This window comes from Colobus angolensis, unplaced genomic scaffold, assembly GCF_000951035.1.
Source record: "Colobus angolensis palliatus isolate OR3802 unplaced genomic scaffold, Cang.pa_1.0 Scaffold328, whole genome shotgun sequence".
NCBI classification, from domain to species: Eukaryota; Metazoa; Chordata; class Mammalia; order Primates; family Cercopithecidae; genus Colobus; species Colobus angolensis.
In genome coordinates this window covers 442,600-463,381 of record NW_012116577.1, presented here as the reverse complement: position 1 = coordinate 463,381, position 20,782 = coordinate 442,600, and the positions used below count along the sequence as shown (strand labels likewise).

The 20,782-nt window shown below is 38.0% G+C and overlaps 1 protein-coding gene across 2 annotated transcripts in view; it reads right to left on the bottom strand.

Annotated features, from left to right (window-relative positions):
• ARHGAP24 (Rho GTPase activating protein 24) overlaps positions 1–9,907 on the bottom strand; it is a 539,142-nt gene extending 529,235 nt beyond the window's left edge. Inside the window, exon 1 of one of the 2 annotated variants that reach the window (XM_011951777.1) lies at positions 9,470–9,907. In XM_011951777.1, coding sequence (XP_011807167.1) covers positions 9,470–9,821 — 352 coding nt within the window. In that variant the 5' untranslated portion in view covers positions 9,822–9,907. The remainder of the gene's footprint in view (positions 1–9,469) is intronic. The other variant, XM_011951776.1, reaches the window with a different exon arrangement.
• Between the last annotated feature and the right edge of the window lie 10,875 nt (positions 9,908–20,782).

Genomic DNA, 20,782 nt, shown 5'->3' with positions numbered 1-20,782 from the left:
GCTGGGTTTACAGGCGGGAGCCACCACGCCCGGCCCCAAGGCAATATTTTTTTAAGGAAAAAAATGAAAAAGAACACCTTCAAGTCTTTTCTAGCGAATCTGGATGCAGTGTTTTCCAACAGGATACTTTTAAGTCTTAAAGCAAATATAGTCTACCAACCATAAACCAAATAAAACAGTAAATGACGGCCGGTGGCTCATGTCTATAATCCTAGTACTTTGGGAGGCTGAGGCAAGCAGATCACTTGAGGTCAGGAGTTCGAGACCAGCCTGGCCAACACAGTGAAACCCCATCTCTACTAAAAATACAAAAATCACCCTGGCGTGGTGGTGTGCGCCTATAGTCCCAGCTACTCGGGAGGCTAAGGCAGGAGAATCACCTGAACCCAGGAGTTGGAAGTTGCAGTGAGCAGAGATGGCACCACTGCACTCCAGCCTGGGCAGCAACTGAGACCATGTCTCAAAGGAAAACAGAAACAGAAACAGTAAATGACATTACACACAACGAACAAAGGTGGGTGAGTAAAATATAATCTGCTTGCCCTTTTAAGTAACGATGTACAATCATCAAATACCTTAAATACACTCACTGTTTTCTTTGAGGGGAAAAAATTATCAGTGTACAAATTTATATTTCTATTTTTATCAAATTTTTACCATCAATGTTATTATTGCATTAACTCCATTGCCAATTTCCCATCTGCCTGTGCTTTTCAAAATAAATATGTCAATTAATAAAATATCCAGTGTTGCTTTTATGAGTTTTTAATAATTTCTAACTGTATAGCCATTTAGGCATCTGAACTATTTCAAATTGAATATACTTTAGATTGCCTGGGCTCGGGGCAACATACAAAGAATGTATAGTTCTAGAAGAAGGTACAGAATCTAGCTAGTCTGCATCCTTTTACATATAAACTAAGTCTGTGGGACTTACCCAGCTGCACTATAAGTAGATGCCATAGGAAAATAGGGAAAAAACCTACACAAAATCGAAGTCACACAAACACTAGACAGCATCCTGTGGCCAGTTAAGATCTTCAATCAATACAATATCAATGTGTACTTTTAATCACTCTTAAGCATTTAGATGTATCTTAAGTATCTAGCTTTTTCATGATTACCAAATGCCACCTTTGAATAATAAGTGGTCCTCAAGCTTTAGTGTACATCAGAGTCACCTGGAGACCTTGTTTAAGGCAGTGGCTGGTCCTGGGTGGGATTTAGTAATTTGCATTTCTCAGGTGGAAGTGATGCTGCTGGTCCCGGTACCACACTTGAGAACTGCACCCTTAAAGGTTTTTAAAAATATTTATTTTTTGACAGTTATAAATAATCAGAAGCACATTTTTCATTTCTACCCAGTGTATGAAATGCACACACACACACACACACACACACACACAAATTAAAACATATGAAACAATTTTTATTTATTTATATGTTTTATTTTATTGATTGATTGATTGATTGATTTTTGAGATGGAGTCTCACTCTTGTTGCCCAGGCTGGAGTGCATTTGCGCGATCTTGGCTCACTGCAATCTCCGCCTCCTGGGTTCAAGCAATTCTCCTGCCTCAGACTCCTGATTAGCTGGGATTACAGGTGCCCCCTACCACACCTGGCTAATTTTTGTACTTACAGTAGAGACAGAGTTTCACCATGTTGACCTCACGTGATCCACCTGCCTCAGCCTCCCAAAGTGCTGAGATAATAGATGTCAGACACAGCGCCTGGCCTAATTTTACTACGTATAATGAACACTGAGTTTTTTCCATCTATTCTGTCTTATTCTATTCCTTTTCAATCAAAAAGAAATGTTGGTCATAAGCCAGTAATTTGATTGCATGACCACTGTTAGATTAAGACCTACAATTGGAAAATACTGCTCATGATTCTCTCTGTTAGTCACTGAATTTAATAATAACTATTAACTTGTATTGATATTTATCAAGTGCCAGACACCCCTCCAGTCTTTTCATACATTGTTCACTTCATAAATTAAGAACTCATAGTAACACTATGAAGTAGGTGTCATTAAATGCCCATATATATGGAGAGGAAAACTGTAGTTAAAATCGGTGACTGCAACCTCCCCAAGGTTGGAGGGCTTAAGCATATCAGAGCCAGATTAGAATGTAGGTCTAATCCAAGAGTATAACAGTACAGGTTGCCCTTTTGGAGTGAGATACTTTAATTTGAATCCCAGATCTACCACATAGTGGTTGTGTGACTTTTGGTGAGCTACTAAGCCTCTCTAGGTTTTGGTTTTCCCATCTGTAAAAGAGACAGGGCTCATGTAGGAACTGTGAGAATTAGATGAGATAACGTAGGACAAGCACAGGGCCAAACTAGCACATAGTAAGGCTTCAATCATTGTTATCTATTCTTACATAGAAATGGCATTCTTAATTGCCACATCAAACATTGTCTCCTTTCCCTTTCCCTTGGCTTTTAGTTCCCGGTACTGTCTCGAGATTTGCCTTTTCTCCTGATTTCTTGGCTTCGGGCACTTGTTATCCTGTGACCTTGCTTCTACCCTTCCCCCTTTCATCCTCCCTCAGCAACTTGACCTGTTGTGCAGGGGTTCTCAGACCTCTTCATGAGGCAGTTCCCATGGCTTCTACCTGTCTCCAGGCACAAAGACCCCAGCTCCTCCTTGGAACCCACCAACCCTACCTAACTTATAGGTACCGAAAAGTTATTCCACAATGAAAGTATAAGTTGTCACCAACAAATGAAGTTTCTAATCAACAAATTATTTAGAAACGTGAGAAAGCAGAGATTATATAAAATCATCAACATTTCACTTGACCATTTCACAATGACATACCAGAATGGGATGTGAAAACCAAAATGACACTGAAGGTAGTATTTGTGTGGCTAATCCTGGATTTACACAGTTAGGTTGCAAGAAGATAACATCAGGCTCTTTTGACTACCCCAGATCATCTTTTCTTGCTGGAAGCTTCTCCATATAAGAAAATTTTAAACCAGATATTTCCAGCAAAATGAAACAATCGAAGATGACTCTTCAAAGTAAGCTATAGAATTCTCTTCTCTAGGTATCTCCTTAAACAGGCGTGAGATGCACTCCAATAATTCCTCTAATAAATGCCCCTTCTCTGAGAAAGACTGACTTTGAAATCCCATTCTCTGTAGCTCATTTTACTTCTGTGTGCCCAGTGAGTACTAACACCACTAACCCAACTTTTCTTCTTTTCTCAGTTGCTATCTCCCCAAAGAAATCATCCTTTTTTGTTTTATTTCAGCTTTCCCAAGCTAGGCCTCTATTCTTAAACTGGGGACCACTTGCCTCCTCTTTGTTTCCACCTGTTGCTCACAGTGCTCCCAGGACATATGTCCCCATGTCATGGAATGAAGTAATGGATATAGATTACTGGATCTCTGTGAATCACACCTTTCCTGTTCACTTCTTACCAGAAAATAGTCTGGTTAGGCTAATCACTGTAGATTGATTCAGTTACTAGCCTATGGTAGATGGAGCCTCTTTTCTCACTAGCCAAACTTGGTAGTGGTAACCCATCCCACAGGTCCCAACTCATCAGCACTAGAATTATATTATCTAAAATATGAATGGAAACTTCCATAAGCCATTTCATTAAAAATATGGCTGTCATCAAGAAACTAGTAACTTAAAGGAACTATTACTAGAGAGCTAGCTCCAAGGCCAGTTCATGAAAATCATATTGAGATCAGGGTGCCAAAACCCATGAAATATGCAGTTTATTATTCTAAAATTCATAATTGAAAAGCACTGTGAGGAAGGGGACACAGCAAATATGGCAAGGAATCTGGACTTATACAGATGTGGTTTTGATGTTCAAGTCTACATTACCTTGGGTAACTTTACCTCTTTGAACCTAAACATCCCCATACAATAGTAATAAAAATATCTAGATTAAATATAACATAGATTACATCTAGAATTACTAATTCTAATTACTACTAGAATCAGAAGTAATGTATGTAAAAATATCTCATGGAATACTTGGTATGCAGAAGAAGTATTTAATTCTTTAGGATGATTATTACTACGAGAATCTTAGATTCAAAGAGAGAGAAAAAAAACTCAAGACAAAATGAAAGTTATACTCTCCCTTTGGAGAATTTGAAAAATTACTTTGTTTTTTGAAGGTTCAATTTGATGGTTTGAAAACAGCCCTAATTACAGCTCCATCAGCCTCAATTTATTGATAGATTCAATGTGTAAGAAAAAAACAAAAGGTTTTCTCTTACATTTCTCAGCAACATCCCTAAGGGAATTCTTCTATACATCTGTTATACACATATTGAAAAGAACTCACGTTTGACCTTAGTATCTACTTCCAAAGTTACTAAAACGTGATTTTTTTTCTAAGTTTTTTTTTTTTTAATGTAGAATTTGGAAGAAAGGTCATTTTATCTATCAGGGAGTATAAAAGCACTACAGCGAATGTTTCAAGGAACTACAAAAAATGACTTAGAAAAAAATGATTGGTTCCAAAACACTAAAGCCATATCATATAAATTTATAAATATTTAATTGTATCAAGAAAAAAAAGTGATGTAACTATTCAATCTATTTTCATCATGGATTTAACTTAGCTTAATTAGCTTATGGGTATCATAAGGGTATTAAAAGTTACATTAAGATGATGTGAACCATGTCATAGAAAAACCTTGACTAGCGTACAATTGAGTATCAAATATCGTTTGGAGCTTTTTGGGTTACAAGTCAAAATGAGAAGCATGGTGAATTTTGAGCCTGTCCTTTTTCTAACCAAAAAACCCCACTAGTTAATCAGAAGAGATATACTTTTAAAAATTCCCAGCAGTCAATGCAAAAAGGAATTTATCATGGAAATCCTTATATAAAGAATTTGAAAATGCATAACACAAGGTGCCAAGATATTTCTTTCCATTACAGCTCATCTCTGTTATATTGGCTCTCAGTAGTTAGAAAAGGGGGGGGGGATCATATTAAAGCATAGTGTAATAAAGACATTTTGACATTTTAACAAAAAAGTATTGTAATGTGATTACAGTAAGTACATTTCTGGTTATGTAGTTTGATATACATGGAGAGTTTAGAAAACGTTGAGCAATTAGCAACTTGACTATTACTCTTAAGTATCAGTGATGGTAGTTCCAGGTTTTTCAGAGATGCTGAATGAGAAGGAATTTGAGCTTTCAATCCCTGGCTATACCCTGAACCACACGTATGAATTCTTGATCAAAATATGTATTATCCACGTGCCAACTGGCAGGCATGCACTTGACAAAGGTAACATTGCTCTGAAAATAAAATAAACCCATATGTATTTTAGTCTAAACAGTGTGTAAGTCCCTTTCTACATATTAGTCAGCAAAAATAACTACAGACAAAGACAATTTTTTTTCAGGAGGAAACTTTGGATTTGCCTCAGTGCTCAAATGAGATGAAAAGAAAATCAATATAATAAGGAAACAGTAACATGAAAGAAGGTGTCCCTCTAAATTTCCTCTTCTCCATCCAGTTCCACATTCTCCTTTAATTAAACTTGATTTCCCTCAAGCACTAACACTCCAGATAATTATTAAATAGCCAAAATTAGTGTTTCTATTTTGTTTGATTAATTAAGACTATTGCCCATTCCATAAGCAGGATCTCCGAATTTAATTTCATTATTAGTCCTCACAGCCAAATTCAGGACCTCCCACTGGGATTTCATAGATTACAGATTTTATAGTACAATATAAAAAACAATTGTGGAAAATGTATATCTATTATAATTGTTTCTGTTTTCTTTAAACTCAAGTGTATTTTGTGATTTCCAAAAGAAAAAGATGATTTCACAGTAGTTTTTGTTTGTTTTGCTTTTGCTTTAGATATGCAAAAGCACAATATTTCATCTATTATAGAGATTAAATAGGCATGTGTGGGCTGGTCTGAAAAGTAAATTATGTTTTGTAGCATTGTTATATTTGGAAAATGAACTCTGAGACCAAATAGACATTTTTCAAATGGACTTCTGGGATATAACTATCTTCATAAGTTGGAGTACACCAGTATTTCATTTATTTATGACTTTACTAGCCCATTTACTGGGGAAACATTAACAGATGTCTACTATGTTTCAAACACTGGGCTGGGGGCTTGGATTCAGGTGGCTCCCTCACCACCAATTTACCCAGTGAGGAACTCACAGTAGTTGTGAGAGAGGACAGGGAAATACATAAAAATTATTGCAACAATTATTCAAAGTATGTTCAAAATGCTATAGAAGCAGACAGGATGAAATGATTAATTCTTCATGGAATTGGGTAAGTTTTCCCGAAGGAAGTTCCACTGGAAGTGAGCCACCAAGAATCAAGAGGGACTTTCAGGCAGAGGGCATTCCAGGAGAATGAATCCATGAGCCAGAGATCAGAAGTCTGAACACTGAGGAGACCTTATACACAAAGGGGGAGCTAAAAAGAAAGCGCTTGGAAGAGCTTTTAGAAGCTATACTAGAGAGTTTAAATATGGTAAGTCGTTGGGATCCAACCAAGGTTTAGAGAAAGAGACTTACACAGTTAGATCTGACTTTGTAAAGATTAATTGTAGCAATGCCACCGTGGAGTGTAGATGCTGCTTTTTTGCACACATGTACACAATAACCACTGAAAACTGGACATTCTTTGATTCTTCAATCACAATAATCCCTCCACTTCCAAATGTGCTTGTACTTAGCTGCTGAAGCCATCAGAACCTCGTAAAGTTTGAGTTTGTGTAGCAAAGACAGACGGGTTACCATTGCGAGACTCGATGTGAGGCTCCCACTCTTCACATGAAGAACATTAACTTCATAGCTAAGCTGACCATTTAACAATTGTATTTTTAAATATCTTTCTGTTTCTGGGAGAGATCTTAGTCCTTTAGCCATGGCTTTAAGAGCAAACAGGCATCGTTCCATTTTAAATATCTTCTGCTTTTTCCTCTATAAAATGTGATCAGTGAAGAATGGACGTCTCAGGCTCTTGTTATCACCAACCTCCTCCACACCCACATGTAACCAATTGGGTGGCTGTCCCTTGTTACTGGGCTCCAGACTGAGGCTCTACCTGCCTTCCCCATCTTGTTTTTCCAAAGCACCCATTTGTACCAGAAACTGAAACATGGCAGAAAGAAGGAATCAGCATGACATAGCTCAATTCATGGGAAAAGAACCCTGGCCAGAAAATTCACAGGAAAATAACTACAAGCAACTAAGACGATGCTACAGCACCACACACACTAAGAACAGGAAACAAATGCATGGCCTGAACTGTACAGTAGCACCGCCTGCTTTCAGCCCTGAGAAACTAACCCAGACTCTTATGGAGCCAGACAGAAAACACTCGTCAATGGGCCAGTAGGTCACAGTGAAAATATTAAAGGAACTGTTGGTAAACACCAACAGGGCTTTGGCTAAGACAGCAAAGTAATCAGACTTAGACTACTCATCACCACCTGTTGCACATTCCTCACTCTTCCTGCCCCTCCCTACCCTTCACCCTGGAGAGTCCAAGATCACACAGTAAATAAAACCATGATCCGTGAAAGCTCTCAGAGCTTTGGCCATTACTATCCCCAGCAAAAGCTGAAAGTATTTCCCTGGGGATTTCAGCCAAAAACACTTTTACACTTAAATCTATGTTCTAGTCTGGAAGAGTGCATTGCCATTTGTTCTGCAGTGGATTTTTTTTCTAGATTACTTCTTTCCCACTAACTATCAGGCTTATGTTTTCAAAATAGTTCAGATTCACGGTATGTAAGGCGCGGAAGAATACTACAGAGGAACCATCCTCATCTCAAATTCAAACCCCCTGAGATGAAGTAATAAAACCAAGCAATATAGTTGAAAGCCAAGGACAGTCTGAGTTTCAACAGCCCCTCCAGATGCAGAAAGAATTACAGATATTTCCTAGTACCATACCTCTTTTATATTCCTTCCACATACCTCAAATTAAATTCCAGATCTGAAAAACTCAGTTTATATCTTATTCCCACTTAAAGGTCTTCCACCAAGAATATACCTCCTGTGAATGGTAGGATGTTACTTATTTCAGAGTTTTGTCAATATTTCTGTCCTCCGAGATGTAAAGGGGAAGTCTCTGACCACTCAGTAATGACTCTAGAGAGAACAGATTTCTGGACCTGCTACCTGAAGGTCAGGCAGTCAGGGAAGATAAAAGGGTAAGTTTTATTACTGAGCTCTCTTAGAAGTTGAAACATGCCCAGAGAAGAGGAAGTATTAAGAAATTTAAAAGAGGGAGCGAGATCTTCACAAGTCTGATGTGACTTTATTGTTATTTTCTGGCTTTTTCTAATATATTCATTCTGTGTGTTTTGTTTTACAATGCCCAGTTCAATAGCATCATCCATTTTTGCCCTGAAGGATTGATTTTGAGCTCTAATTGGAACTGGGGACAGATTGTTTGTATTTAATCTGTCTGTACATCTTCTACTCAGTAACTGAGTAAAGCTCTTAAACTCTACTGCAAATATCCCTGGATTCCAATGAATTTGTCTTACTTAGTAGACATAGCAACACATATTGTTTTATTTATGGATAAGCAAAGCCTTAACAACTTTTATATTCCAAATACTCAGCATGATTTATTTATTTCCTCTTTTTAGAAAGAGCTGAAACAATGATGCTGTGGAAGGTTAAAAAAAGAGTAACATAAAATGTGCTGGAAACAGAAATTATTTGGAGTTAATGTTTAATTCAAATGAATTAAACGAGATATAGTCTACAAAGAAGTCAGGGCTCCCTATTACTGGTTAATATTGAAAACCTATCTAAGGAATTCAGAGTAACATTATCTCCCTTCTATTTGAGTACTTATAAAAGAAATGCAGTCTTAAGTATTTTCTAAAAACGAGAACACATTACATGTTTATCATTAAATGTTACTTTTAAAAAAATTTAGACAAAATATTTTGAGTGGCTTGAAATTCACCAAAGATTCCCTAATACTTTGTGTTTACAAATATATGTATATATTTTATAATATATATTTCTAATATATAAAATATATATTTATATTTTTAAAACATATTTTATACTTACAAATATTTTTACAAATATATATGTTTAATATTAAAACCTATCTTTGTGTGCCTGTTATAGAGGGAACTCCCATAAGATACTAGAGGAAACAAACAGGGGGAAGGGGAGGATGGATACCGAGAGGAAATTGAATTGTACAAAGGGTTTTTATTAATTCCATCTATTTTTAAAGCCAGAAGGACATACTACCAGCTTGCTGTCTCCCGGCGCGCGCGCGCACACACACACACACACACACACGCGTGCGCGCTACATCAGCATGGGATTCCTGCTATCCCTCCCCGCCCCCAGCAGCCCCCGCCCTCAGCAGCCCCCTCCCCCGGCGCAGGCAGCCTCGTCAGTCCCTCACGGGGTGGCTCCGCGCACTCCCTCACGACCGCAGCACCTACCCTGCTGGGACCTCAAGACAGACGCGGGACTGGCTGCTGCTCCGAAGGAAAAGCCTCCCAGAACCAACAGTAAGAAAATGCAAAGAAAAAAAAGGTGGTAGTGAGGCTCCTTTACTTTCCACAACAAGGGGAAGTGTTGAACCCCATGCACTAGGCTGCTCCGCAACGCGGGTTTTGGAGGAAATTGACGGCCGAGAGAGCTGCGCCTGCGGTGGAAAGTTGGGGGGATTCCCCCAGCCACCCGCGCCAGGCTCCTTTCTGGTCCCCGTCGCAGCCTTGACAGCTCCCCTTGTCTCCGAGCCCCTCCACAGCCCTGCTGGTTTCCACCCGGAGCTGGGCTGTGTTGCCACATGCACTTGAGAAATCCTAGCAGTTGCGCAAAGAGTCCCAGAAGTTAGAAAGGGTGATTGTGTGTGAATGTGTAAATATACAGTACAAGAGGCTGGAACAACTGAGTGGGGCCAACCCTCAGATACAGCCCGCGGTTTCAGATTTCATTTGGCAACTGGTAGCTTCACAGGACTCCAGCCGCACTAGAGGGGAGGCCGGCAGGAGCCCCGCCCTCCCAACGCCTGGCTTATCTGAGAGCCTGAGCTACACCGCCGGGCTCCACCGACAGAATGCGCCCTGCCTGGTTCCTCCGCATCTGGCATTGCTCGTTCCTTTCAAGTGCATCATAGATACGTGTTGGTCACAGATCTGGGGCTGTGGACGCGAGAAGGTTGGTGAATACAAGTCTCCTGACCTCAGGGAGCTCTGCATTTCATTGGCCAAACCCCACACGCCGGTTTTACTTCCTTCTACCAACTCTCTTATCTCGCTAAAATTTTATTTCTCCAATCAGAATTACCTGGGCCATTAAACCAATATTCCTGGAAATGCACATTTAGATGGATGCCCTCTAGTTAGAGCCTTAGAGAAATTCAAAGTATAATTACTTTCTTACCGTGGTGTAAGAACTCTCGGAATTATACAATATGAGGCAAAAAGACAAACTAGTAAAGATTATTTTGATGCAGGCCGTCTCTTCCCACCATCACCAAAATGTCTGTTTCAAATTGTGATCTTACAGTTCTGGTTACCTGGCATGCTGAGTAAAATTATTTCAAAAAGCTTTGTAAACATCTCTGTTTTAGAAGGCCACTTACAGTGAATCACTTTGGAAGGCCAAGGCAGGAGGATCGCTTGAGCCCAGGGGTTTCAGACCAAAATTGGCAACATAATGAAATTCCTGTCTCTACAAAAAAAAAAGTTCGGCTTGGCGGCGCATGCCTGTAGTCCCAGCTACTCGGGAGGCTGAAGTGGGAAGATCTCTTGAGCCCAGGAGGTCAAGGCTGCCATGAGCTATAATCGTGCCACTGCACTCCAGCCTGGGTGACAGAGTGAGACCCCATCTCAAACAATTACTACTACTACTACTACTACTAATAAAATCTCTCTTTTAGAAATCATCACCAGATATCCTGAAGACACATAATGGGGGTGTTCTCACTAGGGAGCTCCGGTGAGAGAAGGATATAGAAGAAGAGCACATGTTCAGTTTTAGAAACACCAAAAATAAAAAGCTGAGTGGACTCTGATATGTTTTTCCTTTTTATCCTCTTTCTCCAAGTACTTGGAGAAACCAATCTACCCCTTCCCGTGCTGAGGTCCTATTATAAACTTGATTTTCTGGCGGGAGAATTCTCAGCCCTTTAATGAATCAAATTAATCTGTGTGGGGAAAAAATTGTGTTTCGTATTTCATTTAAAAAGTATGTATGGAATTCCTAAGATAGAAGTAATGTAACTTATTATCTAATTAGTGGGAAAAAATGACCTTCATCAACCCACATGGCCTTACATGTTCTAGCAACACCCTGGCAGGTGAATGCTGATGGGCAGTTTCAGATGAAAGCTGGAAAATGATAACATTAACAGCAAATGAAATTTGCACACATTTGATGGACTCAAACACCTCAAGAAGACAAGTGCCAATAATTATGATTCAAGATTGGGACGTTTAAAAAAACCAAGGAAACTGTCACGTCAGTAACTTATTTCAGGATCTAACAAATATTACCACATTTAGTCTCAAAGTGATACAAAACTGAACTCAGGGTGGTTACTGGGTAGTCTCTAGTCCAAAAGATTAAGACACACCTCTAACACACACACCCGCTATGCTCAAGGCCTTTTCCTTCCCAACTTCTGGTTCTGTCTCCACCCTTTCCAACTGATAGTACTTCATTGGTGTGTGTGATATATGTGATTATCATAAGATAGAAAGTACAACAGAAGGAGAGGATGGTTGTCACTTGGGGATTAGACAGTTGAGAGGATAGGAAAGGAGTTATATCCACCAATACAAACGTCTTCTTCCCCTCCTACTTAGAAAGAGATGGACCATTGCATTCCTTTTCTAGAAGCCCCTCAGCAAGGAGTCTGTTACAAGAGAATATAACCTGAACTAGAAACTGCGTGGTGTTCTCTGGCCTCTGACTATACTATTCATCTCTTATTGTAGATTAATTGGGACCAGGGAACATCCCTTATATGTATTGTAGCATCTTTAAAGGAGAGAGTAAACTCTTGAACAAGACCCTTGAAACCTGACTCTAGTCAGAGAATGCTGATGTGACTGATACAGACTCCAGGGAGGTGGTGTCCGACATTCAGCTCCCTGGGTCTCTGCTCAGAACTTGCCCAGAGGGTTACTTCAAGCTGAGTTTTATCAGTCAGCCTCAATTATGAGTTAAAGGTGTGCCTCAAACCAACTCTACAAAACTCAGAAATGATTCAAGGGTGAGGGCTAACTTTCCAGGATCTTCAGGTCCTAGACACCTGTAGGAAAAAAGTCTATGAAAGGTCAGTATAATGGCAGGCAGAGTTTGAAGAACTTCAGTATTTACAGGGAGGATGTATAATACTCTAGGACCAGGGGGATTCCAGAGATCTAGAAATGAAAGCGGAGGAGGAGAGAAGGAAGATAATGGCCATACTACATTTGGACAAGTTGTTTGAGTGTTGGTATTGCCAGAGTCAAGGAAAGAAACCCCCTCCACAGACAAAGCCCCCGGACACTGATTCTATCAGGCCATTCTTTCAATGGAATTTAGTTAGGGAAAGCTTAGCCAGTGTTTCTACAATTACTTTGTCTAATATTTAACGTATATGGCTCAAATGTTACTATTAAACGAGTATGGATTAAAATGTATTTTAATGTACTTCACTAACTTAAAAATTGCAAAGTTTTTCACCAGATTCCATGTCAGATTCTTTGAAAACCTTAGCATAGAGTAATTCATTGTCATATTACCCTATTGTCCATTAATATCAGATACTGGAGCTTTTTATTTATGTTTTCTTTTAAGAAAACATACATTCCTAAGAGGGCAAAAAACACAGTAACAAAACTGAATAGTCAAGAATTGCCAAAATCCTAACATTTTCAACAAGCTCTCACCAACAATGCAGAATTTGTGTGGGTACTGGGATTTGCCAAGATCTGATTTCAGGATTCAGATAGAAGGCTATGCCTTTTAAAGCATGTCTGTTTCTAAACGTCTGTTTTTGTTTTTTCTTTTTGTTTCCTGATAGTAGTTTCTTTTCTACAAAGTCCAGCTCTGTCTGAGCTAAGTAAGGTGGAAAGAGATTAAGGGAGCTTCGTGCCTACCCTCTCCAACACTTTGGATCACATGACTCAGGGAAAGATGTATTACTGTTGTTAAAATGGCGGGGAAAGATCAATCCAGCTAAATACCTGTAAGTAAGATAATAAAGGAGAGAAAGAGCATGATAGAAAAATCTGCTGTGTCCGTGGGTCATTCATGGCCTCTATAATTCCACCACATGCCTTCTAACAGTCAACAGCTTTAAAAATGAAGCCCACTATGTGCCCATTCAGATCCTGAGAGGAGCCTGGTATCAACCATCACCACACTTTCTTTGAATTCACATATTTTTGGGTTACACTCTCTCATCCACCAGACCCCCAAAGTAGATGGTTCCAAAAATATCAATGATTAAATTTACTTTCAAAGTACTGTCTATTGGTTTTTGTCTAATTACAAAATTAATGAGCTCAACTCATGAAACTTGGAAGCTACAGAGAATCTTAAAAGAAGAAATTTAAAACTGCCCATGATCTCCCTACTTAGAGATAAGTAATAACATTTTGAATATGTCTGGTATGTACAATTGTTTTTTACCTCTGTGTATGTGCCTATTTTGTATAATGATTTGGATCATATTACTAACCAAAGCAAGATCCTTTTGGCCTGAGCCCAGAGTCAAACCTTGGTTTCCAATCAAGATGTTCCTTTTTGAAACAGCGTCTCACTCTGTCCCACGGGCTGAAGTGCAATGGCTCCATCTCAGTTCAATGCAGCCTCGAACTCTCAGGCTCAAGGGATCCTCCCCACTCAGCTTCCTGAAGAGCTGGGACCACAGGCATGCACCACAAAGGCTACTTAATTATTATTATTATTATTATTTTTTTTTTTTTTTTTTTTACGGAGTCTCGCTCTGTCCCCCAGGCTGGAGTGCAGTGGCATGTTCTCAGCTCACTGCAGGCTCTGCCTCCCGGGTTCACACCATTCTCCTGCCTCAGTCTCTCGAGTAGCTGGGACTACAGGCACCCGCCGCCACGCCCAGCTAATTTTTGTGTTTTTAGCAGAGATGAGGTTTCATCTTGTTAACCAGGATGGACTCAGTCTCCTGACCTCATGATCCGCCTGCCTCGGCCTCCCAAAGTGCTGGGATTACAGGCATGAGCCACCACGCCTGGCTGTAATTTTTTATTTATTTTGTAAAGATGAAGTTTCTACAAGTTACCCAGGCTGGTCTCAAACTTCTGGGCTCAAGCGTCCTCCTGTCTCAGTCTTCCAAAGTGCTGGGCTTACAGGCGTGAGCCACTGCTCCCAGTCTCAAAATGCTTCTTTTTATGCTGTTTAAACCTAAATTCAGGAATTTGCTGGATTCTGTTAAAGAATTAATCTCGGCCGGGCATGGTGGCTCATGCCTGTAATCCCAGCACTTTGGGAGGCCGAGACAGGCAGATCACAAGGTCAAGAGGTTGAGACCATCCTGGCTAACATGGTGAAACCCCCTGTCTACTAAAAATACAAAAAATTGGCCAGGCGTCGTGGCGGGTGCCTGTAGTCCCAGTTGCTTGGGAGGCTGAGGCAACAGAATGGCGTGAACCCGGGAGGCAGAGATCGCACCACTGCACTCCAATCTAGGCGACAGAGCGAGACTCGGTCTCAAAAGAAAGAAAAAGAAAAAAGAATTAATCTCTGCCTTCCATGATGTGCAGATTTTCTCCAATCAGCTCCCAGAGAAAGTTTCTGCTTTATACCTACTCTGGTCATTTCTAAATCCCTTACTAGTCTAGAATTTCCTTGTGCTTTGTTGACTCACAATTTCTCTAAGACAGCCTTTAATATGCAGTCATTCACATTTTAGCTCAACACATTCTCTATCCTTTCTCTACTCGCTTATGAGTACAGGCATATGTATGTACACGCACACACACACACACACACCAGGGACATTTAATATCACATATGAATACTCATAAAGTGAAATAGTTCTCTAGACGTGCAACTGTTCACTTGTGGGCTCAACTCTTAGCGTAATACTGAATGACATTTAAAATATTTAGAAATCTAATTGTACCTGAGCAACAACAGAATGGGCTTACTGTGACTACATATGCCATTTTGTAGATTTCAAGAATATTCACATTTTGGAATCTTCTCTTTTAAGTTTTTTAGAAAATTAAATACTGCCATTGAAATAACACCATTCTTCTCCCAAGAATCATTATATAATATTCCTAAGTTACATGTGTGACTTTTAAAATGGTTTCCTATTCCCTTATACTCAGGATAATAGAAAGCAAGTTATCAATAAATTCTTCACATTCATAATTCATGTTTCTAATTTCATTGTCATGTATATTCCAAACCTTATCATCTGTCTAGGAAATCCTCATTTTGTCCTATTTTCATCATATCCCAAGCTCTTTAAATAATGGATTTTTTTGCATCAATTCTGTTCTTTCCCTCTCTGCATTGCCTGCTTTATCTCATCTCAGATAATTTGAAATTTAAAGAGAACATTTACCTCATTGTACGTTCTTACCCCACTGATAAAAGAATACACAGTCGAGATACAAATCTAAGCTGTTAAAACTGTTAAAGAACTCAGATACTAGGCATAACTGATCCCATTGTTGATCAAATGTTAGAAAATTGGAGCTGAGGTCATTGTTTTAAGTCATCTAAAACCAACTAGATTGTCAAGAAGACTAAAATGTTTTATTGTTATAGAGTGCAGACAGGACCATCAACTTACTAAATTATCTTCCATAAAAACTAGATAAGAGAGTGTAAATGAATCAATATAACTAATCCAAACACATTAATAATGATAATGATAAAATAAGAATATTCTTTATAGTTATTAATGTGCCTTTCCCATATGTGAAGTCTTTATTGCAGCAGCTATGAAAAATTTATCCTTATTTTCACTTTGTAAAAGAGAGAACAAAGAGAAACATTGTATATATCTTATTCACAGTCACATAAGCTAATAAACGGTGGAGAAAAGATTTGAATTTAGGCTATTCAAGTACAAAGTCTGGATTCTTTTCACAGATGTATCAACAACAGCATCTCCCTATGCAAACAGGGACAGCACAATTTCCCTTTCATATATCACTTATATTGGCCAAGTGTTTGAAAATAACTGTTATTACATTATTTTGTGAGGAGGAAGATTGTTGTTCTCCTACAGACCAATTTTAAATCCCACTTAAAGTATTAATTTTAATGTCCTACACTATCAGATCTTTTATTCAAGTTACCAACCAATAGCAACATTAACTGCTCTTCTTGCTATTCCAACCAATAGCAAAATTAACTGTTTTTTTCTTCGTGCTCACTATCAGTGAGAGGTGCTAATGGACAGTGAATTGGCCAAAAAGCCAAGGGGAGTATCAGCAAGTGGAATAGTAAGTGGTTCAGATAATTCAATAACTTGAAAGTTAGTCCCTCAATACTGAGTGTTGTATTCAAAATCTTAAAACTAAGATCTTGAAGTGAAACTAAAACAATTTTTGAAATTATAAGCTTGTTTTTTTAAGACGTTGTAAAGATAGGCTGAGGCTGATTATGTAAGAAGTAGTGCTGAGGATAACTAATTCCTTAATATTTGAGAAATGACCAAACATAAACTTCCTAGAAAATCAATTAAAAAATGGGACTTTTGAAAGATTTTCAAAATAAACTAGGAGGATATTCCAAGAAGATAAATATTAAAGCGAAGTTCAAGATGTGGGCTATTAAGCAGACAAAAATAGGACTACAAAATTATTGTCCTCTCCTTTTCTTTTCTTTGCTTTTCTTTTCCCGAGTTTGTGTTTGAAAATGAGAGCAAGCAAGCTTTGTGAAGGCTTACTTTGCAAGAATGGCGAGCTTAGACTGGGTTGTAAGATGAGACTCAACTGGGGCTCAGGCTGGGGAGGGCAAATGGTATCCTTTCTAAATGCTGAGCAATTTTTCTTGATGTCTTCAATGGACGACTTTCTCCAATCTTGTGTGCTTTACTCAAGGATAGAGAGGTGAGTAAAAGAGGCTTCTAAATGATGATCATGTGGAATAGTCCCAATAGTTGGAAATGGAAACACCAGAACTTCAGCCTAAGACACTGATGCATTTTAAAGAAAAATAATCCTTTTGGATAGGATATTAGATGATTCCATTCAAATGTTCTCTGACTCAAACTGGGGGAAAATGATTCCAAATTCAAGAAAGGGAACTGTGGTTGGGTGTAGTGGCTTGTTGCTGTAGTCCCCACTACTTGGGAGACTGAGGTGGGAGGATCGCTGGAATGCAAGAGTTTGAGGCTGCAGTGAGCTATGATTGTACCACTGCACTCCATCTGGGTGACAGAGTGAGACCCTGTCTCTTAAAAAAAAAAAAAAGAAAAGGGATTGAAAAATCAAAGAACAGCGAATGAGACCACCTTTTGGGTAACCAAATAATTTTAATAGCGATGTAGAGAAAGCTTCTCTAACCTGGGTTGGTGCATGGCAGTGCTCAGCATCTGTAGAAGCAGTCAGCATACACAGTAAGATCAATCCCAGCTGTACCTTCAGGTTCAATCCTGCTGCAGGTGAGGGCCACCAGGTAAGGGAGCGGACAGCAGCACTGAGATCTGTGGTGATTTCCAGGGAGAAGACATAAGCTACTCAGTACTCTGTGAGAGAAAGCTTAATTGGATGGGGATTTCCATCATAACTGCTAGTTGGCGACTTGGAGCTTAAAGTCTAAAGCCTAGACTTTAACCAGTTCATAAACATTCATTATTAATGTAAAATTCTCCCATATTCCTGTCTAAGGTTTTTAAACTGCTGTCAATACTCAAGTACTATCACAAAGAATTAGAAGCACATAGGGGAAGTAGTTAAGCCCAATAATGGTAATTTCATAAAGCAGAAGCATATTGGGAGAAATGAGCAAATTCAAGAAAGTAACTGATTGTCATACACAGGAATGCCTCCCTTAAACAGGCACAAAAGTATGTAATACCTCCTAAATGTGAGGCCCAGTGCTAGATGCAAAGTCAATTCAGATTTGTCTGTGTTTTCAAGAAATTTTCATTCAATCATTTAGAATGAGTGAACAAAAATGATTTAAAGTGAATTTTCCGTTTTCCTCTAAGGTAATGCAGAAATGATGTTGCAATATGAACATTTATTCTTGGCTAATATCTAGCCTCTGAAAGTTACTAGCATCATTTTCCACAGCAAACAAAAGACTTACTTTTTATGCGGTAATGTTCTATCATTATTTTAGACAGACTCCAGCCAATACTTTAAACAGTATGTGAAGATATTTTGACATATTTTACATTTTTGCTCATTTGTTGTTTCAGTTATCAACACATTGCTATGAAAACCAGAAGATGATGGCATATTTAATATGAAAATTTCTCATGTGAGTTTTTCTTGGCATCCATTGCACAGAATCTCTGGTTTTGAACTGTGCAATTAAAAAAAAAAAAAAAACAAACACTCTTTATCAGTAAAGACAGAAATCTAATGATAGTATCAAATCTTCCGAAAATCAGTTTACAAACCTTAAAATAATTTCCGGATTGAGCATTCCACTAAGAAAGCCTAACACAACAACAACAGAAAAAACTTTTATTTTAACACTGAGTTTTAATTGCTTATATTGCCACACTTATTTCAGCCAAAAGGTGACAAGATATATAGAAATATAATTTGTAGGCTTAAAAGTGATTCAGAAGTTGTTTATTTTTTTCTACTTCTCCTTTGTTTTTTGGGGGGGGATTGTTGTAAACACTTCAATTTCATTGGGTCTTAATAAAATTAATTTTATAAATCAAATAGTTAAGCTCCTTATAATGTATAAATTGATTTATTAACCCCTTATAAAGAGTGCCCCATTGGATTTGTAAAAAATATTTAGAATCAAATGGCTACTTAAATAATAAATTTTGCACATGAAGAATCTATTAATTTAAAATTTTTGAGAATAAGGATTTATGTTAATTTTAACATGTAGAGAAAAATACAGTGATAATAAAGTTGTTCTTTATAGTAAAAAATGCCAACTGTAGAACTAACATGCTTATTTAAATTTAACCTTGTCTATGTTCAGTTTCTTTTAAAAGGTTATCATATTCAGAGGTTATTTAAAATAATCTCTAAACATAAAGTCCAATAGGCCAAAAATTAAATATTGTTAATGTGAGTATATTATTAATTAAACTGTGTTATACTCGTGTTGATTTTATAAGAACTGGTTACATTTCCTATGAACTATCATTATGTATAATCTAACAGATAAACTCATTAATAGTAAAAGTTTGCATTTGCATTTCATCAAGGTAGATTAGTAGCCTATGATTGCATTTTTTATTTAATAACTACAGGGATTCTCCACTGAAAATTAACTTTTGCAAGGTCAGCATACTGTTCTCAAATGTGAACTAATAGTCTGTGAACACATAGCTTTGTAACAACCTAGGAAACTATGACAAATTTATGTAATAACTTCTTATACTGCTAATGAGTTTCAGTAAGTCAACTTATGGGTGTTTATCAGAACTTTGTGTAGGTTTTGAGCAGTCATGAGACTTTAACATAAAAAACGAGTTCTTTATTTAAAAGGCTACAATCGAAAGATCAATATGCGATCCACAGTGAATGATGTTTACTAACATCATTGGTCATTTCCGAGCTCAATAAAGATTTATTTACCATAGGAAATGCCTTTTAATTATTCATTACATAAAACCTCAATACTCAGAATACAGGGGAAGAAAATCAAAATCAAGCTTGATGCTTTGTTTAATTTTATTGCACTTCAATTGCAAATACAAATATAAAATAAAAGTTTGCATTAAGTTATAAGAAAACATTCTCATGGAACAGCAGGTAGATGTCAGATTTGTTGACATCTACACCATAATAATCCACTCTTCTGTCTCTCAACTACTTGCCCCAGTAGACATTCCAAAGGAGACATTCCCAAGGAGACAGCCCTTGTGGAAAGCGACCTATGCTTTTCCCCTCCAAATTCCGTATACCAATGGTCCTATCCTGGGGTGACAGGGAAAGGGAAGAACAACACAGAAGCTCTGCCTTTGTCTGAGAACCAAAACATCGTAGATCTGAACAAAAACTCACTAAAATTGCCCTTTGTATGTATGTAGAAGTTGTAAGTAATAAAATGTAAATTACTACTGAATTCACAGTTTTTGTGTCATTTATCTTTTATTCATCAATAGGATACTAAAAATACAACTACTTATATGTGAAAGGACTTTTAAATATTTTGACATTAAAAGAGTTCCCAAGAGGTGGGAAAAGACTGAAACCTCAGCTTTAGGGCCTCCCCTCTCCTGCAATGTTGCCCTTGTGCTTCGAAGGTGGAAGAGTGCTGCAGGGAGGGAGGACAGATGTGGGTTACAGTTGGCTACAACTCTTCGCTGATAGCATACACAATACTAATACATTACAGAATCCTCTGCAGAGCAGTCAGGGTCACAGCAATTTTTAGAGTCCATAGTCTAAATATTCTGCTACTACAGTTTTACTAATGGGGACATGAGAGAAATGTGCACTATTGATTTCTTATAAAAATTATTGAGTTTGTTTCCAAACAGTTTAAACATTATTGCCACCTTTAATAGAACTCATTATAATGGCTGTCATGAGTCTGTTTAGATGGTTCTGCTATAATTCAATTTTAATTAACTTGATCATTATTTTTAACAATGCTAACAAGTTATGCTA